Source organism: Leptonychotes weddellii, chromosome 15 (assembly GCF_054177405.1).
Source record: "Leptonychotes weddellii isolate Sample4059 chromosome 15, ASM5417740v2, whole genome shotgun sequence".
In the NCBI taxonomy this organism is placed as follows: Eukaryota; Metazoa; Chordata; class Mammalia; order Carnivora; family Phocidae; genus Leptonychotes; species Leptonychotes weddellii.
This window is the reverse complement of record NC_138383.1, coordinates 16,237,896-16,254,502: the sequence shown is the minus strand read 5'-3', so window position 1 is coordinate 16,254,502 and position 16,607 is coordinate 16,237,896. Positions and strand designations below refer to the sequence as shown.

The 16,607-nt window shown below is 58.1% G+C and overlaps 1 protein-coding gene across 3 annotated transcripts; it reads right to left on the bottom strand.

The window, feature by feature from the left end:
• Positions 1-289: 289 nt before the first annotated feature.
• GFAP (glial fibrillary acidic protein) lies at positions 290-10,179 on the bottom strand. Of its 3 annotated transcripts, XM_031030750.2 has the most exons (10): positions 9,688-10,179; positions 8,367-8,427; positions 8,076-8,171; positions 6,952-7,113; positions 5,394-5,519; positions 4,961-5,181; positions 4,359-4,402; positions 3,870-3,989; positions 2,497-2,582; positions 290-1,864 (listed from the first exon to the last, which is right to left on the bottom strand). In XM_031030750.2, exons 1-10 carry the CDS (start codon positions 10,146-10,148, stop codon positions 1,823-1,825), a joined length of 1,419 nt encoding a protein of 472 aa, XP_030886610.2. In that variant the 5' UTR covers positions 10,149-10,179; the 3' UTR covers positions 290-1,822. The 3 variants fall into 3 exon arrangements, with proteins under 3 accessions (XP_030886610.2, XP_006735925.2, XP_030886611.2); XM_006735862.3 differs by lacking the exon at positions 3,870-3,989; XM_031030751.2 differs by lacking the exons at positions 3,870-3,989; positions 4,359-4,402.
• Between the last annotated feature and the right edge of the window lie 6,428 nt (positions 10,180-16,607).

Here is a 16,607-nt window from a genome sequence, read left to right as displayed (position 1 = left end):
GAATGGCTGGTCTGGGAATAAAGGTAAAGACTAGAACAGGGGAAATGGGTAAGGGAAGTGGAGGTCAAGGTCAGGGCTTTCCCCAGGGCTGGGGACTGGGTGAGAAGAGGGCCTGCGGGGCACGGGGCTGTCATGTGGAGCAGGGCTGGAGTTTGGGTTTGCTGGGGGGCTTGATCGGCGTGATCTTATCGCCCTGATTGGCGATAAGAAGCAAGTTGAGTCTTGTCCCAGGCCACTTCCTGCCCTCTCCCCCAGCCCCAGCCTCTCCTGAACAGATCAGAGTCCACTCTGGGGAAGGCCACGGCAATTGTCTTTATTTACCTTAGTGAGTAAAGGCTGCAGTGGTGCCCTGAAGGTTAGCAGCAGTGGGTGGCAGGAGGGAGTGGGGGAAAGGGCACCAGGTCTTGGAAAGAGGGAGGGACTCTCACTTCTCTGGCTTTAGAGGGGCGAGGGGGACCCTGGAGCGGGCCCTTTCAGCCCTACTTCTGGGCACAGATAGTCCTGTGCCTGCCCCCCACAGTCTTCCCGTGGAAAGCAGAGCTCAAACCAGAGCCTTCACTCTGTTCATGCCTCCATTTCCCGAATGATAAAATAGAGTGCTACCTACAATATGAGGGTACACTTTGTATTTGAGTAAGAGGAGAACCACAAGGGCCCTTGGTTAGGGAAAAGCAGCAGGTCACTGTAGGGCGGAGAGTGTCAGATGAATGGGGGTGGCTTCGCCCAGCAGTGTCTGCTGGGGTCTCGAGGCAGCAGCTACAGTGGCTCCGAGGCCTGGGTGGAGGGATTATGCAGCAAGGAAGGGGCCTTTAGCATGGGACAAAGTGTGCCCTGCCCCCGGGGACAGCTGCCCCTCTCTCCTGTTTCAGCATCTTCAAGAGGATGAGTCATTTCCTTGATTCCCATGACCCAGAGGCCAGGTGTACCTGGTTGCCCACAACCCCCAACTCTGATATCTAGCATCATCCCAACTGCCTCCCCTACCATCTCCACCTGCCTCCCCTCCAGCCTTACGGAGGGTCGACTCCTGGGCTTGACCTGTCTGTATCCAACCTAGGGGCCAGGCAGCTCCCCTCTACTCCTTCCCAGCACCCATTCCCTCTCCACTTACGCTATAGATCCCGCAAGTGCTGAGAATCAAGCTCCCACATGCCCATGGCATGCCCACAGCGTGCCCACATGTCAGCTCTGTGGGACTGAGACATTTGAATCATCACTCAGAAGGCCCCTCTGGGATCTGGGCAGGCCAGGCATTCTGTCTGGGGACCACTCCAAGTGGCAGGATGTCCCCACCTGCTCTCAGACTGTTCAGGGTCAGTCTAGAAGAAGAAACCTCTGGCCAGGACTATCTTGCCTGTGGGGGTTCCTGTCTCAGAGTCTTGGTTTTCCTCCAGCAGCCTGAGGAAACTCCAAGGCCCACTTCCCACTTACCCCCAGGGACCTCCAGCTCGGGCAATAGTTGCCATGACAATGGGGGTTAGGGATATTGAGGAGGGCAATTTATTGGGTCCCTGGCCCTCCCCAACTTCTCTCCTTCCTTCCAGTTCTAACCCAAGCTGCTGGCCATGCCCCTCCAGGCCGCCCCTTTGGGGTAAGCGCCTTGTTAGTTGGAGTTACTGGGTGTAGGGTGGGTGCTGTCTGGCAGGTCTGGTGCCCACGGAGCCTAGGGCAGCAAGCTGGTGTAGAGGTGGAGGAATGAGGGGAGCAGCCGGGGTGAGTGGGAACTCGGGTCTGGGGGAGTCCGCCATCAGAGGAGGGGCAACAATCCCATCTGCTCAGGCCCCTCACACTGTGGGACAGGGGCCACCAGGTGGGTCCTGCCTCACACCACGTCCTTGTGCTCCTGCTTGGACTCCTTTATGACCTGCAGGGGGCATAGAAGTACACAGCGCAATAGTTAGGGACTCACACAGATATCAGGCCCACCACTTCGAGGCCCACCACTTCGAAGTCCCCAGCCTTCCCAGGTCTTTCTTCTCTATGAGAGCAACCAGCACTCCCCCCACGAAACTGCCAGGAAATGAGGTAACAGTCATAAGCATTTAGCACCGGGCCTGGCACCTGGCGAGCTGATGTGGTAAGATTAGCTAGTACTGTTGCAGGTGTGACGGGGAGGGCTTATGCCAAATCCCCCCTTCCTATTACTCCAGCAGGTTCCTTTTCTCAAGCCGGAAATTGAAAGTTGGGAGTGAAAGCTACTATAATTTTCTTTCTCTCTCTCCCCAGGCCTGGTGCTGGGGGCGCCTGCATCTGAGGGTGAGACAGGGAGAAAGTCCAAATCAGGACTCCATCCAGTGGCCTGGGCACCCAGGCTCCCTGGAACGGCCAGCGGAGGGGATAGGGAGTTGAATTACGTCCAGGTTCCTTCCCCTCTTCCAGACCCTCCCTGGGAAGCTCTTCCGAGTGATTGAGCACCTTCTATGTGCAGTTTAGGCTTCCTTCCAAAGCCTTCTCTCAGTTCTGCCGGGGCCAGAATCTCAGGTCTGCTCTCCTTACCTCCCCGTCCCGCATCTCCACGGTCTTTACCACGATGTTTTTCTTGAGGTGGCCTTCTGACACGGACTTGGTGTCCAGGCTGGTTTCTGCAGGCATGGGGACAGGAGGCCTCCTGTTGGCTCCTGGGCCACTAAACATCCTTCCCCACCCCCAGCTTCCCCATGAAACCCACAGTCATAGGGATTGAAAGTCTATCCGACTAGGCAGAGAGGGCCTAGGCTCTTTCAAAGGGGCTGGAGACCCCCAAGTCCCCATGGTGCTAGGTAAGACCTGGCTGCTCCATCCAGTGCTTTGCTCACTTTCCTGGCCTGGCTGCATTTCAGTCCCTCTGCAAGCTCTCGCCTGGCCCCTGGCTTTCTGACACCCCAGCGATGTGCCGAGGAAGGAGCACATGGGCTTTGAAATCGGGCAGGCCAGAGCTCGAGTCTCAGCTCAGCCACAAGGCTGTGGGCAAGTTAATTTATCTCTCCCAGCTTCAGTTTCCTATCTGCAAAATGGGGATGATGGTGTCTACTTCTCAAGGTGCGAGCAAGGAGTCAGTTCACTGAAATAATACATGTTAAGTGCCTAGCACATATTAGTGCCCAATACACGTGGGTCCCTTTCCTGTTCCCCTGCCCCTCCCTTACTTCTCTCTGCCACTTCTCTGGGCTCTACTGACCCTTTACTGTTTGGCACTTGGCAGTATTACCTCAACCTGCTCTGCCTGGTTAAACTTCTGATGCTGAACTAAGCCCCAGGACATGTATAGCTCATGTTCCTAAATTTCTAGAGCAGAAGAAGGTTTTTTTTTCCCCTTTAGATAAGAATCATTTGAGGGCCACATCCAAGTCAGAAGTAATTTAGTTTTTCCCCCCCTCAGAGAGAAAAATGTAACATGTCACATTCACTAATACTTAAAATTAAGAGCAGGGAGTATAAAACTTTATTCACTACAAGAGCTGCAGTCCAGGGGGAAATAATCCTCTGGGCTGAATCAGCACTGAGCTGAGCCGTGGATCCTCGGGGACAGACGAATTGAGCAGAGAACCTGGCCACCAGGCACAGCAAGCCCCAAAGGGCCCTCCCAGTGATGGAGAGAAGGTGAGGTGGAGGCTGGCATTCACCCAGGCGCCCCAGAGCCTCTCATCTGAGCACCAGAGGACACATCACTTTGAATACCAACCAGCTCTGCTAGTTTAACCTACATTTACCCTGTGCCAGGTCCTGGGCTGGGCACTGAGGTCGCTGGGAAAATGACACAAGCTTGGCCCTTTAGGGAAACCTGGGAGAAAGGAGCCCAGGAGGGCAGGGAAAATGGGCTTGGTGAGGCTCACTCCCTGCCAAGCTGAGAAAAGCACTGTGTCTGCGAGTCTGAGAGGCAGGCTGCTAACCGAGAGCCGGCGGGGCTCCATTTACAATCTGGTGAGCCTGTATTGGTATAACTTGTATTGTGAGGCTTTTGAGATGTCTTGTGACCTTGTGACTTTCCCCTTCTTTGGTGCGTTTGCCCCCTGTAGTGACAAGCAGTTAAAAAAAAAAAACACAAAAACATAAAACACTCAGATGAGCTGAGCTTGCTCAGAGCTCTGCGGGCAGGGCAGAGGTTGAAATCTTCACCCAGTTCTGCTATAGGAGGGGGTGCAGGGTTAGGGAAGGGGGCACAGGGCAGAGCAGGGCAGGAGCAGCCGCAAGCCCCACCTGGAATGCCCTGGGCTGCTGTGTTCTGGCTGGAAGCTCTGCAGTGAATTATGAAGGTCCCCAAGGCGAGCCCTGGACCGGACCCCTTTGCCCTGGTCCTCGGCCCCAGGCCAGAGCAGCAGCCCACCTGGGGGAGAGGGCAGGAATCCAACACTCTGCCCACAAGGCCCTGCTCTACTGACCTCGGATCTGCAGGTTGGAGAAGGTCTGCACGGGAATGGTGATGCTGAAAGACAGCAAAGGCAGAAGAGTGACTGGGCAGCCCAGGGACATCCCCGGGGCCAGGCCCTGGTCCAGGGTTATCATGACAGCCTCAAAGCCCATCTCTTGGCTTTCTCCAGCAGCCAACATGCTCCCTGGGGCTCCAAGAGTCTGCAAGGGGCTTGGGTGTTGTCCGCCAGGGGAGCATCTCTATTTGAAAGCGTGGAGGCCTGAAAGATGGCAGAGGGGAGGAGGAAGTGGTGAAGAAAGTTCCAAGACAAAAGAGACGGGTCAGGGGAAAAGAGGTCCAATCTTCATTGGGAGGGTGGGGAGTGAGCCTCTTAGTTTGGGGGGTGACCCAAGTCCTCGCTCTGCGACCTCATCAACATTGCTTGAATCGAATCCATTCATTTATTCACCAAACGTTTAATGAATACCTACTGTGTGTTAGGCGAGCACTGTGCTGAGCACTGGGATAGGAGGGGGCAGGACACAAGCTGAATATGACAGTCCCTGAAGGGACCAAGGAGACTCCAGGGAAGGGCAGCAGGGAGGACTCCCCAGGGCCACGGTGGCAGCTCACCGGTTCTCCTCGCCCTCCAGCAGCTTCCTGTAGGTGGCGATCTCGATGTCCAGGGCCAGCTTGACGTTTAGCAGGTCCTGGTACTCCTGCAGATGGCGGGCCATCTCGTCTTTGAGGCTCTGCCCCTCCTCCTCCAGCCGGGCCAGCGCCTCCTGGTAACTCGCCGCCTCCCGCGCGTGCCGCTCCTCCTGCTCCCGCATCTGCCTCTCCAGGGACTCGTTCTGTAGGGTGGAGCCGGCAGGTGCCTCGGGGCGGGGTCACACTGCCCGCCCCCCACCCCACCCCCGGCCTGTCCCGGCCTCCCCTCGGCCCCCAAGGAACTTTTCAGAGCCCCCGCCCGCAGTCCCTGTCCCCGTCCCTGGCTTGCGTGTCCCCCGGGGCTCCAGCTCGCGCGCACCCGCGTCCGCCCCGCTGCGGCCCCGCCCGCGCTCACCGTGCCGCGCAAGGACTCCAGGTCGCAGGTCAAGGCCTGCAGCTGGCGCCGGTAGTCGTTGGCCTCGTGCTTGGCCTGGCGGAGCAGCTCGGCGTTGCGGGCCGCTGCGTTGTTCAGGTCGGCAAACTAGGGGCGAGAGGGCCCTACGCTCAGGGGCGGCTGGGCCCCATCTCTCGGGAGCCGCGTGGGGCCGATGGGTCTCCGGGAACTCAGGGAGACGGGCAGGACCCCGGGCTTGGTGTCCAGGTCTGCCCAGGACTCTGGCCCTGGCTGGGATTATTCCCAGCGACTGTGACCCACGGGCAGAGGGCACAGAAGGCCCCTGCCACGTCTCCAGCACCTAGCACAGTGCCTGGGCAGGGAATGAAGGACCAAATGATGTTTGCCACAGAATCCAGAATCTTCTGCACTGGCAGCTCTATCCAGGAGCCTGAACCCTGGCCTCCACCACTGTGGCGAGGGGGTTCTGGTGAGCAGTACCCTGGGTTCTAATCGTTCTCTCTCCCCCAGCTTGCAGTGAAGTTCTCGTGGCTCCATCCGGCCTTGACCTGCTCAGAGTCATCACCAGCTTCTGCCACTCTCGCTCCTCAGCTCGGCCCCTGGGCTGGCATCTCGGGGCCCCTGCCCTGTGCTTTCTTGCACCCCAAATGCCCCTTCCCTCTTCTCTTCATGTTCTTTGGCTGCCAGTCTCACCTAGCCCCTAAGCCCCTAGCCCTCCCTTCTACGATACCCTCCCCATCCCCCACATTACATCTATATGAACCCCGCCCAGCAGTGTTCTCTCTAGACAATGTATTTGGGTACACATCACGTCTCCTTGGTGGGACAGGTCTCTGGATCCTGGGCAGTGCTGGCATGCAGTGGGTGCTCAGTAGCCCAGGACACAAACAGCTGAAGCATCAGGAAGTGCGACGGCTGGGATTAGACGTCCGGCTCTACCATTTAGGAACTGTGTGACTTTGGGCAAACTAGTTAACCTCTCTGGACTTCAGTTCTCTCATCTGTCAAAGAACAGTACTTTCTTCATAGTAAGTAAGATAGATAATGCATGTAAAGCACAGGGCCTGGCAAACAACAATGTTGGCTAATAATAACAGTAATAGTAACAATAATAATGACAATAATAGTAATAAGAAGTACTTATTGGAGGGGCGCCTGGGTGGCTCAGCCGGTTAAGCGTCTGACTCTTGGTTTCAGCTCAGGTCATGAGCTCAGGGTGGTGAGATCGAGCCCTGCATGGGGCTCCATGCTCAGCATGGAGTCTGCTTGAGACTTTTCCCCCTCCGTCTCCCTCCCCCTCGGCTCCTCCCCCTGCTCATGCTTTCTCTCTATCTCTCTAAAATAAATAAAATCTTAAAAAAAAAAAAGAAAGAAAGAAATGCTCATTGGAAGTAATGGTGGCTGTGTGACCCTGGGCAAGCCACCTCATTTCTCTGGTGAAGGACAATCACCCGGAGAGGATCCTCTCCCAGCTTCCTCCATCCTTGTTCCCCAATTCTCTTGTATGGAGCCAGTAGGGCTGCCTGGAGGAGGCAGGCTGGCCCACAGTCAGGGCTACCTTGGACCGGTACCACTCCTCGGCCTCATGCATGTTGCTGGACGCCATGGCCTCGTACTGCGTGCGGATCTCTCTCAGGGCCGCCGTGAGGTCCGGCTTGGCCACATCCAGCTCCACGTGGACCTGCTGCCGGGCTAGCTGCTCCTGGAGCTCCTGCACCTCCTGGCCAGGATGAGAGAAGGCGATGCCAGGACCGGGGTCCCGGGCTGCCACTGGGGTTTCCCCACAGTATTCTGCCCTTGTCTGCCTGCCCCTTGGATGCTGACATTGGCTAAGGGAAATGGGGCAGTTCTAGTTAGAGGAAGCGGCATGGCCCAGGCTAGGGGAGCAGAGGGTTGTTTGGGGGCTTCATGGTGTCCTCCTCCCAAGTTCGGCCAGGCAGGAGTACTACTGAATGCATGCCTGTGTTCTTGTGGGAGAGTGACCGAGTCCCTGTGGTGTGGGTGTGTCTGCGGGTTCCCAGGTTCCTTGGCATCATGGACTCTGAATCCATAATCTGAAGTCAGAGAGCTCAGTGGTGTCTTTTTAAAATGAAGGGCTCTCGGGGCACCTGGGTGGCTCAGTCGTTAGGCGTCTGCCTTCGGCTCAGGTCATGGTCCCAGTGTCCTGGGATCGAGCCCCGCATCGGGCTCCCTGCTCGGCGGGAAGCCTGCTTCTCCCTCTCCCACTCCCCCTGCTTGTGTTCCCTCTCTCGCTGTGTCCCTCTCTGTCAAATAAATAAAAATAAAATCTTAAAAAAAAAAAAATGAAGGGCTCTCATTTAAATGGAGACAGGTGGCAGTGGGGGTGATGTCAGAGACACTAACTATGTGACCTTAGTAAGTTCTTTAACCTGTCTGGGCTTCGATGTCCTCTGTTTCACAGAGATCATACTGGAAGATCATACTGGGAGGGTCCCTAACTCACAAGGCTGTAGTGAAATAAAAAATGGGGCCACAAGGTCTGTTATAATGCTTAGTAAGTGGTGTGTGTCTGTGCGAATTTCACCAGGGGCTGAGGATGCTCTGTCGTCTCTATGTCTGTCTCCCTCAGTCTCTCTCTCTCATTTTTTTTGTCTGTCTCTGAGTATTTCTCAATCTCAGGCTCTCTGTCTCTATCCATTCCAGTCTCTATGTCGGCCTTACCTCCTCATGGATCTTCCTCAAAAACCGGATTTCCTCCCCTAGAGACTCAATCTTCCTCTCCAGATCCAGACGGGCTAGGGTGGCTTCATCTGCCTCCTGGAGCAAGGAGGGGCAAAAGGATGCTCTGACCCCAGACTCCTCCTCCCCTCTCCCTAGCCTTGTTTGATCCCTCCTTCTGTGGCTGGGGAGAGCAGCACATTGCTCTGGAGGGCTGGGCTTGGGGGCTGTTTGTGTGACCTGCCATCAACCCTTTACCCCCCCACCCCTTCCCCTCCCCTCCATCTCCCTGACCTGTCGATAGGTGGCCAGGTTGTTCTCAGCCTCCAGCCTCAGGTTGGTTTCATCCTGGAGCCTGGGGTAGGGGGACACATTCCTGGGTCCAGGCTCTTCTGAGGATCTTGGACCCCTGCCCCAATCTCCCTGGAGGTGGCTGCCAGAGAGAACCCCCGCCCCCCAGGACCAGTGGAATGGCAGGAGGAGTGAAGGGCAGAGGGTCTCAGACAGAGCCTTGGCCAGGAGGGTGAGCAGACAAGGGCCTTTGCTTTAACTCATTACTAAGGTGCTTTATCAAGGCTGGTGCCCCTGCTCCTACTCACACAGGTGCTTTCACCAACATACACTCACCGCTGCATGCACAAGCACACTCATCCTCCTCCACTGGAGGGCGCGAGCACACACACACACACACACACACGCGCGCGCGTGCGTGTGCCCTGCCAGCTCAGCAAAACACCCTGTCCCTGGGGTTTCCTCTGACCTTTGGAAATGGGTTTTATTGGAATCTCTGCTTCACAGCTCTGCAGGTTGAAGTGGCTTGGCCAGGGTCATAAGCTGGTGACAGGCAGCATCACCTGTGTTCCCGAAGCCAGGCCTGCTCTTTCCCTCACCTCCTTTCCCCCGGAGCCCCGTCCTCTTAGTGCCCACCAATCTCCTCTTCCCATTCCTCCTATCTACGGACCCACAAGGCCACCAGGCCCTGCAGTGAATGAAATGCGAAGACCCTGCCTGTGGGGTCCCTGCCTGCGGGGTCTCTGACTCTTCCCGCACAGCTCTCCCCAACGCCCCCTGGCATGGCCTGAGGGGGAGGGGCCGGGCCAAAGCTCAGCCATGGGGAGAGCCCTTCTCACCCCACCGAGGTCCCTGTGCCCAGAGGCAGGGCCTCCCGGGCACGCCAGCCCCAGCCTGGCCACAGACAGAGACCCTCCTGGTGCCTGGGGCCCGATGCTCAGTCTGCGGCCCTGACCACTGGGCAGGGAGGCCCTTTCCCTGGGAAGGTGGGCCAGGAAAGATCTGGATCAGATGACCTCTGACCTGCTTTCCACCTCTTAGGAGAGCTGTGAGTACACTGAGAGTACGCTGGCTCCTTGGCCAGAGGTCTTCGGGATTCAGATTGCTGAGACTCTGGGCCTCCTCCCAGTCCCTCCCATCATGTTGGGGGAGCAAGGACAGCCCTCCCCTCCCAGAGATGGGGAGACAGAGGAGCCAAGGATCATGGAGGCAAAGCCCCCTGCCCGACATCCTGCGGGTCTGCGGCACTCCCGCTGGGCCGGGGGTGGGGGTGGGGGGCATCATCCCTGTTCATGGGGCCCCTCTCCCCGGGCCCCCTCCTCACTTCTGCCTCAGGGTGCCCAGGTCCTGCGCCAGATTGTCTCTCTCAACCTCGAGCCGGGTGCTGCTGGCTGTGAGCTGGTCGAGCCGCAGCCTTAGCTCACGCAGCTCAGCCTGGTAGACATCGGCCAGCTTGGTGGGCTCCTTGGCCTGCAGCTGGTTCAGCTCCGCAGCCAGCGCCTTGTTCTGCTGCTCCAGGAAGCGCACCTTCTCGATGTAGCTGGCAAAGCGGTCGTTGAGTTCCATCATCTCTGCCCGCTCACTGGCCCGCGTCTCCTTGAAGCCAGTGTTGAGGGCCCCGGCCAGCGAGAAGTCCACGCGGGCCGGGAGAGGAAGTGGCATCCTGGCCAGGGAGAGGCGGGTGCCCGGGCCCAGGCGGCGGCCGGAGCCCAGGCCTCCCCCCGCCATGTCCGAGGAGGAGCTGTAGGAGCGGCGAGCCGCTGAGGTGACCCGTCTCCTCTCCATGCTGGCCGGGCTCCGGCTGCTCCTGGGAAGTGAGGCCTTTATGGAGGCGTGGGCCGGCCTGGCGCTGCCCCAGCCGCCCCGGGCAACGCCCCCTGGCATGGCCTGAGGGGGAGGGGCCGGGCCAAAGCTCAGCCATGGGGAGAGCCCTTCTCACCCCACCGAGGTCCCTGTGCCCAGAGGCAGGGCCTCCCGGGCACACCAGCCCCAGCCTGGCCACAGACAGAGACCCTCCTGGTGCCTGGGGCCCGATGCTCAGTCTGAGACCCTGACCACTGGGCAGGGAGGCCCTTTCCCTGGGAAGGTGGGCCAGGAAAGGTCTGGATCAGATGACCTCTGACCTGCTTTCCACCTCTTAGAGCCCATGACAGCACTCCTCCTTCGAGTGCCTGCTGAGTGCTGGGAACTTGCAAAGAACAAACGTGTTCCATACTCTCAAGAAGCAGCCCACGTTACAGTTCCCTGCTGAGCTGCATTCCCAGCAGACTGTTGGACTCGTCCCCTCCGAACATGGGCGTCCTGCATTCCTGCTTTCTCCCCCTTCGCCGGAGGTCTGGGGCTGTGGGCTGCAACTGGACACCAGCCCTTTGTCTAGAGGGTCAGTTGAGGCCTCTGTCTAGTGGGGAGGGGGGGAGGATGAAGGAAGGAACACGGAAGCTTTGAGGGGGCAAGAGGGGCAGGCGCTGAACTCCCTGGCCTTCTCCCTGGACCCCACTTAAGCCCCTGCCTCAGTCCCCGGGGGCTCGCTTGCCCCTTGCCCAGCCTCTCTGCAGGCCCGTCTGGAGCCGGGCCTTGACAGCCACACAAAAGCAGTTATGGATGAGCTGGCTGTCCTGGCTCCCATCTTTGTTCCCGCATCACCCTGTCTCCCCGGCCACCCCTCACCTCACTTTCACACTGGAGATTTATCTCCTTTGAGTTCCCACACATCAGGCTGAGAGGACGGAAAGGCCTCTGGGGATGGGTCAGTGTGGGAACCCAGGAACCACGGGGTCCATGCTAGGATCCCAGGGCCGGGCGTCCTGTAGCCTGACCCTTCAGGTCCATCCACCCTTCTGTTCTGATTCCACGGGGGGCCAGAGCCTCACCCAGGTCCCTCTCCCATCTGTGTCCTTGGACTTCTGGGAAGCCCTCCTCTCCCCACCCCCCTGCTGCCCATGCTTGGGCCTCTGATCCCCTTCTCCTGGACACTTGCTGAATAGAGCCTTGTTTTCCACCGCTGGTCAGGGCGCCACACGGACAGGGCAGCCCCCCGGGGGGCTGTGCTGTTTTTATCCCAAGATGCCAGGCTGTTAGGCAGAGTACAGCCCAAGCCCCCAGCTCAAAGAGCTTCTCGGAAGCCCCTGAGGGGGCCGGGGTGCAGTGGGGGGCAGGCTCTGTGCCCACCCCTGACCATTGTGTCTGTGCCAAGGTGAGTCATGCAGTGGGCACAAGGGGAAGGCCCGGGGGGGGGGCTGCGGCCAGCCCGGCACTGCTAGGTCTCTGGCTCTGCAGACAAGGCCTGGCTGCTTGCCCCCTCCCCAGCTCCCAGAGCCAGCTCACACTCCTGAGCTCCAGACGGGGCAATGCCTCTTACCCCACGCTGGGGAGACACACTCCATTTGGGCATGTTATGGGCTGCCTGCCGAGGTTTTCCCTGGTGAATCCCACCACAGAGAGGGAAGGTGAGGGTCTCGAGGTCTTCAACCACACTTGACCCTGGACCTGAGCAGTAACATGGGGAGGGGACTCTAAGGGAAGGGATGCCCCATGACTTTTGATTCTGCTATGGGTGGAGGAGCTGGGAAAGTCAGGGGGCATTAAAAGAAGAAAAAGGGACAAACCCTCGTCCCAACTACTCTCTGACGAGGAGTGGCTGTCCTTCTAGCTCGCCGGGCAAGTCACAGTTCGCAGGCTTCTCTCTTTGTTCCAGTGAAATCTAGTTGAAATGAGGGTAAAGCAGTCTTGGGAGGGGGTGGGCAGGAGAGATGGAACGAGAGCAGGAAGGGCTTGTCAGTGAGGTTCAGTGACTGGTCCCTCTGTGTGTGTGACCCAGGCTTATTTCAGCAGCAGCAGAGAGAGGTCCCCCCTTCACCCCCTTCAGCCACCTCTCTGGACCAGTGTCACCCAGGCTCCTTGGCTCCATCCTCAACCTCCATCAGACCCTAGACCCATTCCCCACGCTCAGCCCTTAACTATCCAAAGATGTCCACACAAGAACCAGAGAGGTAGACAGACATGGTCATGGTTATTTGCCAAACTTTCATTATTTTGTATGACACATTCGCTGTAGAAAAATCAGAAAATATAGATAAGCAAAACGAAAAAATTTAATTAGCCATGGTTTCACCACCTGGAGATAAACACTACCAGATTTCCCCCCATATATATAAGTTCATTTTTTTTTTACAAGTGGTCTCATGCTGCACAAATTATTTTGTAATTTGTTTTTTCCACTCAGCAATATGTTGTGAACATCTTTCCATATCAATAAATATTTATCTACATCATCATTTTAACAGCTGCATGGTTTTCCACTGTATGCATTAATTTACCCAAGGCCTATTGTTAGACACACAGTTGTCCTCCACCCCACCCCCCGCCTCCCTCCCTCTCTCTCTCTGTTCTAGATCACACTGTGCTGCACAGTTGCCTCAGGCAGATGCAGCTCCCAGCCTCCACGACTACTCCCATCCTGCTGGCCTGGCTCAGGCCCCATCTAAGTGGTCCCTCCTCTCCCGCTTCCCTAATCTAAGGGTCTCAATGTCCAAAGCCTCAAGCCAATCCCTAGACTGACTTCTCAATAGACAGCAGAAAGCTGCCGGGGGGGGCGCCTGGGTGGCTCAGTCGTTAAGCGTCTGCCTTCAGCTCAGGTCATGATCCCAGGGTCCTGGGATCGAGTCCCACATCGGGCTCCTCCCTCTCCCACTCCCCCTGCTTGTGTTCCTGCTCTCACTATGTCTCTCTCTGTCAAATAAATAAATAAATAAATCTCAAAAAAAAAAAAAAAAAAGAAAGCTGCCGGGCTTGGAGAGAGGATGCCTGGATGCCTCTCCGAAGGGCCTTCAGCCAAGCCATGCCCCACTTCAAGCCGAGGTGGAGACAAGATGGTCTCCCACCCCCATGCCCCGCCCCCACGTCAGAATCCACCAGGATGCCCTCCTGCCTCCTGGGACAGATCAGTACCACACCTGGCCTCAACGCACACACGAGGGTGCCCAGCATTTTCTAAATTTGCCAGCCTCTAATTCAAGCCACTAGACTGCTGCCCACTGGCTCGCCTTATGCCCCGGCCCCGTTCCCAGTGCCTGCGCAGCATGGTGGTCCGCATGCGGGGGTGGGATGAAAGTTGGGACTCCCCGGTGGACTCCTTGGCTACCACGGAGTCCATCCACCCGACATGGGCCCCCTCCCTGAGGAAGGGAACTGGGCCCTGGTGGCCACTAGATGGCAGTGCTCAGCTGCCCAGGTCCCAGCGGCCGCAGGGTCCCGCAGAGGGGATAGAGCGGGTCTCAGGGGCAGGCAGGCTTTCTAAAACCCGGTTTTCTGTCCCCCAGAGGGATCACCCCATGTATGCTCTAGAGTTGCTTCGGACTGCTCTGACAGTGCCCTCTAGAGGAGAGAGGGGCCACGGCCATTCAATAGCTACATAATCTTTGACGACTTCGGGAACTTCTCTGAGTCTCCATTTGCACACCTGTAAAATGGGGACTCACAACACTTACGTCCAAGGTAGCGGTGAGGATAAATTCAGGGAAAGCCGGACACAGCAGCTGCTCGACAAATCACGGCTTCCATTTAACAACACCCACCCGGTGCTTTACCTAATCTGCGTTAGCAATGGCCTGGGCCTGGAGGGGCAGGAGCTGGGCCTGCCCGGGGGGCGCTGCCGTGTCTTGTTGACCCCGCTGGGGGCGGGCAGGGGACAGCGTATAGGAACCTCCCCAGGACAGTTACCTGGGACTGTGGACAGGATGCAGGGGGCAGCCGCCAGGGGAGAGAGGGTGGGAGGCGGCACCGTTTGCCCCCAGACCACTAGCTGGGTCTGCCAGGGACCATGCGTGAGTCATCTCTACCTGCCCCGGAGGAGACTCAGAGTAGAGCCTGTTTCCCAGCCTGCTTTCTCACCTCCCTGACTCCCCCTGGGGCACTGTCCGTCCATCCTTGTCCTTCCCCAGCGGCAGACTTGAGGCCCACGTCTCCATCAGTTTGAGAAGCTCTTGGTGTGTTATCATGTCCCTTGGGAGGGGGTCTCTCCTGCCCCTCAGCCTGAGGCTTCCCCAGGAGAAGGGCCCCCATGGATAGGGACTTCCTGATGTTATGACCTGTGTCCTCCCATCAGAATGGAGTCTCCCTAAGGATACGGTCCCTCAGGACACCCTCTCTTCTGTAGGAGCTCCCTGATGTGAGCACCCATGGTTCACTGTCAGATGGGAGCCCCTTGAGGGCAGGGGCTCTCTCCCCCTCTCAGCCTGGAGGAGGGTTGCCTCAGGCCAGGGTCGGTTCCCTCTCCTCTCATCTGTCAGCTTGTGCTGAGCCAGCTCCTGGTGAGAAGTGCCCAGCTCCTGTGGCTGTAGAAGGGTTCCTGGGTGAACCCCCAGACTCTTTCCCCTTCCTCCTTCCTGGCCTCTGTCGGCACGCTGTTGTAGGCATCAATTTGCTTACCTTCACACACCCAGGGGCCAGGGTGCTTCATTGGGGTTAATAAGCGCGGGCCCTTTCTCTCCAACCCCCCTCTCCCCACCCTCCTGGGCGCTCCAGCCTGCCCCCTACTTTCCAGCCTCTAACCCTGAGACCTGCTTTTTAATTGCTTTCCCTGATCTGTTCTGCTTTCTGCTCCCCTCCTTCTCCCTGCCTGACTGCATCCCTCCGGGAGGGTTGGTGGGGGGGCAGATGTGTCCCTGGTGGGAGGAGAGGGCTGGTGGGCAGCCTGTTATTTCCAATCCAGTGGTCCTCCAAATGGACAGGATGAACCAGGGAACAGGGGTGGAAAGGCTGCAGGCGAGCTGGGGGGGAACGTTTCGGGAGAGCCGGAAACCACAGCCATGGTCTCCAGGCCCCATGGGGTGGCTCTGGTCCCTTTCTCTCCCCACAGCCTCCATCCCAAGCCATCTGAGATCCCTCTTCACAAAAGAACCATGGAGGAGGGGAAGACAACCACGAACTAGATTCTGTCTGGGAACCAGGATCCCCCAAACTTAGCTAAGAGCCAGAGGGACATTCCTGGGAAAACCTGGAGATAGACGAGCAGGGGTGTGAGAGGGAGGACTCCAGAGTTAGCAGCTGCCAAGGGGCACCCCATGTGGTGACAGAGTCCCCTGTGTGTGGGGGGGGAGAAAGAGCTGATGGCTGAGGGTGGGAGGACCCAGAAAGGAGAGCCCAGTCCCCTTGCCCTTGACAGGTCCCAACACTGAAGGAGGTTTGGGCTTACCCTCAGGTGACAGGGACAGCCGCTGTCCCGACTCCCCGCATGAAGGGACAGTGTCTTGTTCTCTGTGTCTGCAGCTCCTGGCACTGAGTCTGGTTCTCTGAACTGGGCAGGACTTTGGACTCCAGGGTGGGGTCCAGACACAAGCTTCGGGCCGGAGGTGGGCAAGGAGGTGAGCGCAAAGGGCCTGGGAAGAGAGTACTTCTGAACTCCCAGACGTGGAGTGAGGGACCCTGCGCAGACCCCCCAAGGTAGGAGAAGCCGGGTGAAGCAGGAAGAGGGGCCTTAGATCGGGCTGGGCCTGCAGTGGGTGGGGGATGACTCTCTTTATGTAAGAACAATCCAATCTCAGCCTCGTCGCTGCCCACGGAGGTCAGCGGGGAGCTGGCTGTCAGCTCGCGGCCCCCTCAGTCCCTGCCAACTCATTGAGAAGCTGGGGCCAGCCAGGCTGCCTCCCGGCCTGCAGGACACCACGCTGCGAGCACTCGCAGCCCGACCTCCTGTGATTGAGGGCAGGAGCCACACGTCCTTAACTCCATTGGCAGAGTCTTTGTACATTTAATGGGTCACCCGAGAGCACATTTTGCACCACGGAGCCACAGATGTTTGCTGAGCCAATGGCCGGTTGCAGAACAGCCTTGTCAAGAGTGACCCCTGCCACTGGCAAGCTGCCCCCCAGCCTAGGCGAGTTCTGCCTCGTGCACCAGACCCCGTTGCGAGAGGCTTGCCCTCTTGGCCCTCGTTACCAGCCGCCTTGCCCTGTGCCTGCTGCCTCGGTGCTTGCAGGGGTGATGGTGACCATCAAATGAGATTATGTATGTGAGCGCCCCAGGAAATGGGCAAGTTATTCAATTTGAATCCGACCAGCGCTCGGCGAGGCCTCCGAAGGTCAAGGCACCACGCCAGGCCGCTGGGGGCTACAGATGGGAGGCCGTAGCGGCTTCTGTGGGAATCACGGCGCACCGGGGAAAAAAACCTCATCAAGACTAATTGGAGAGGCGGGAACCCCAGGCACGCGGAAAGGAAAGATGCCTGTTCGCTTCCAAAGGGAAGCA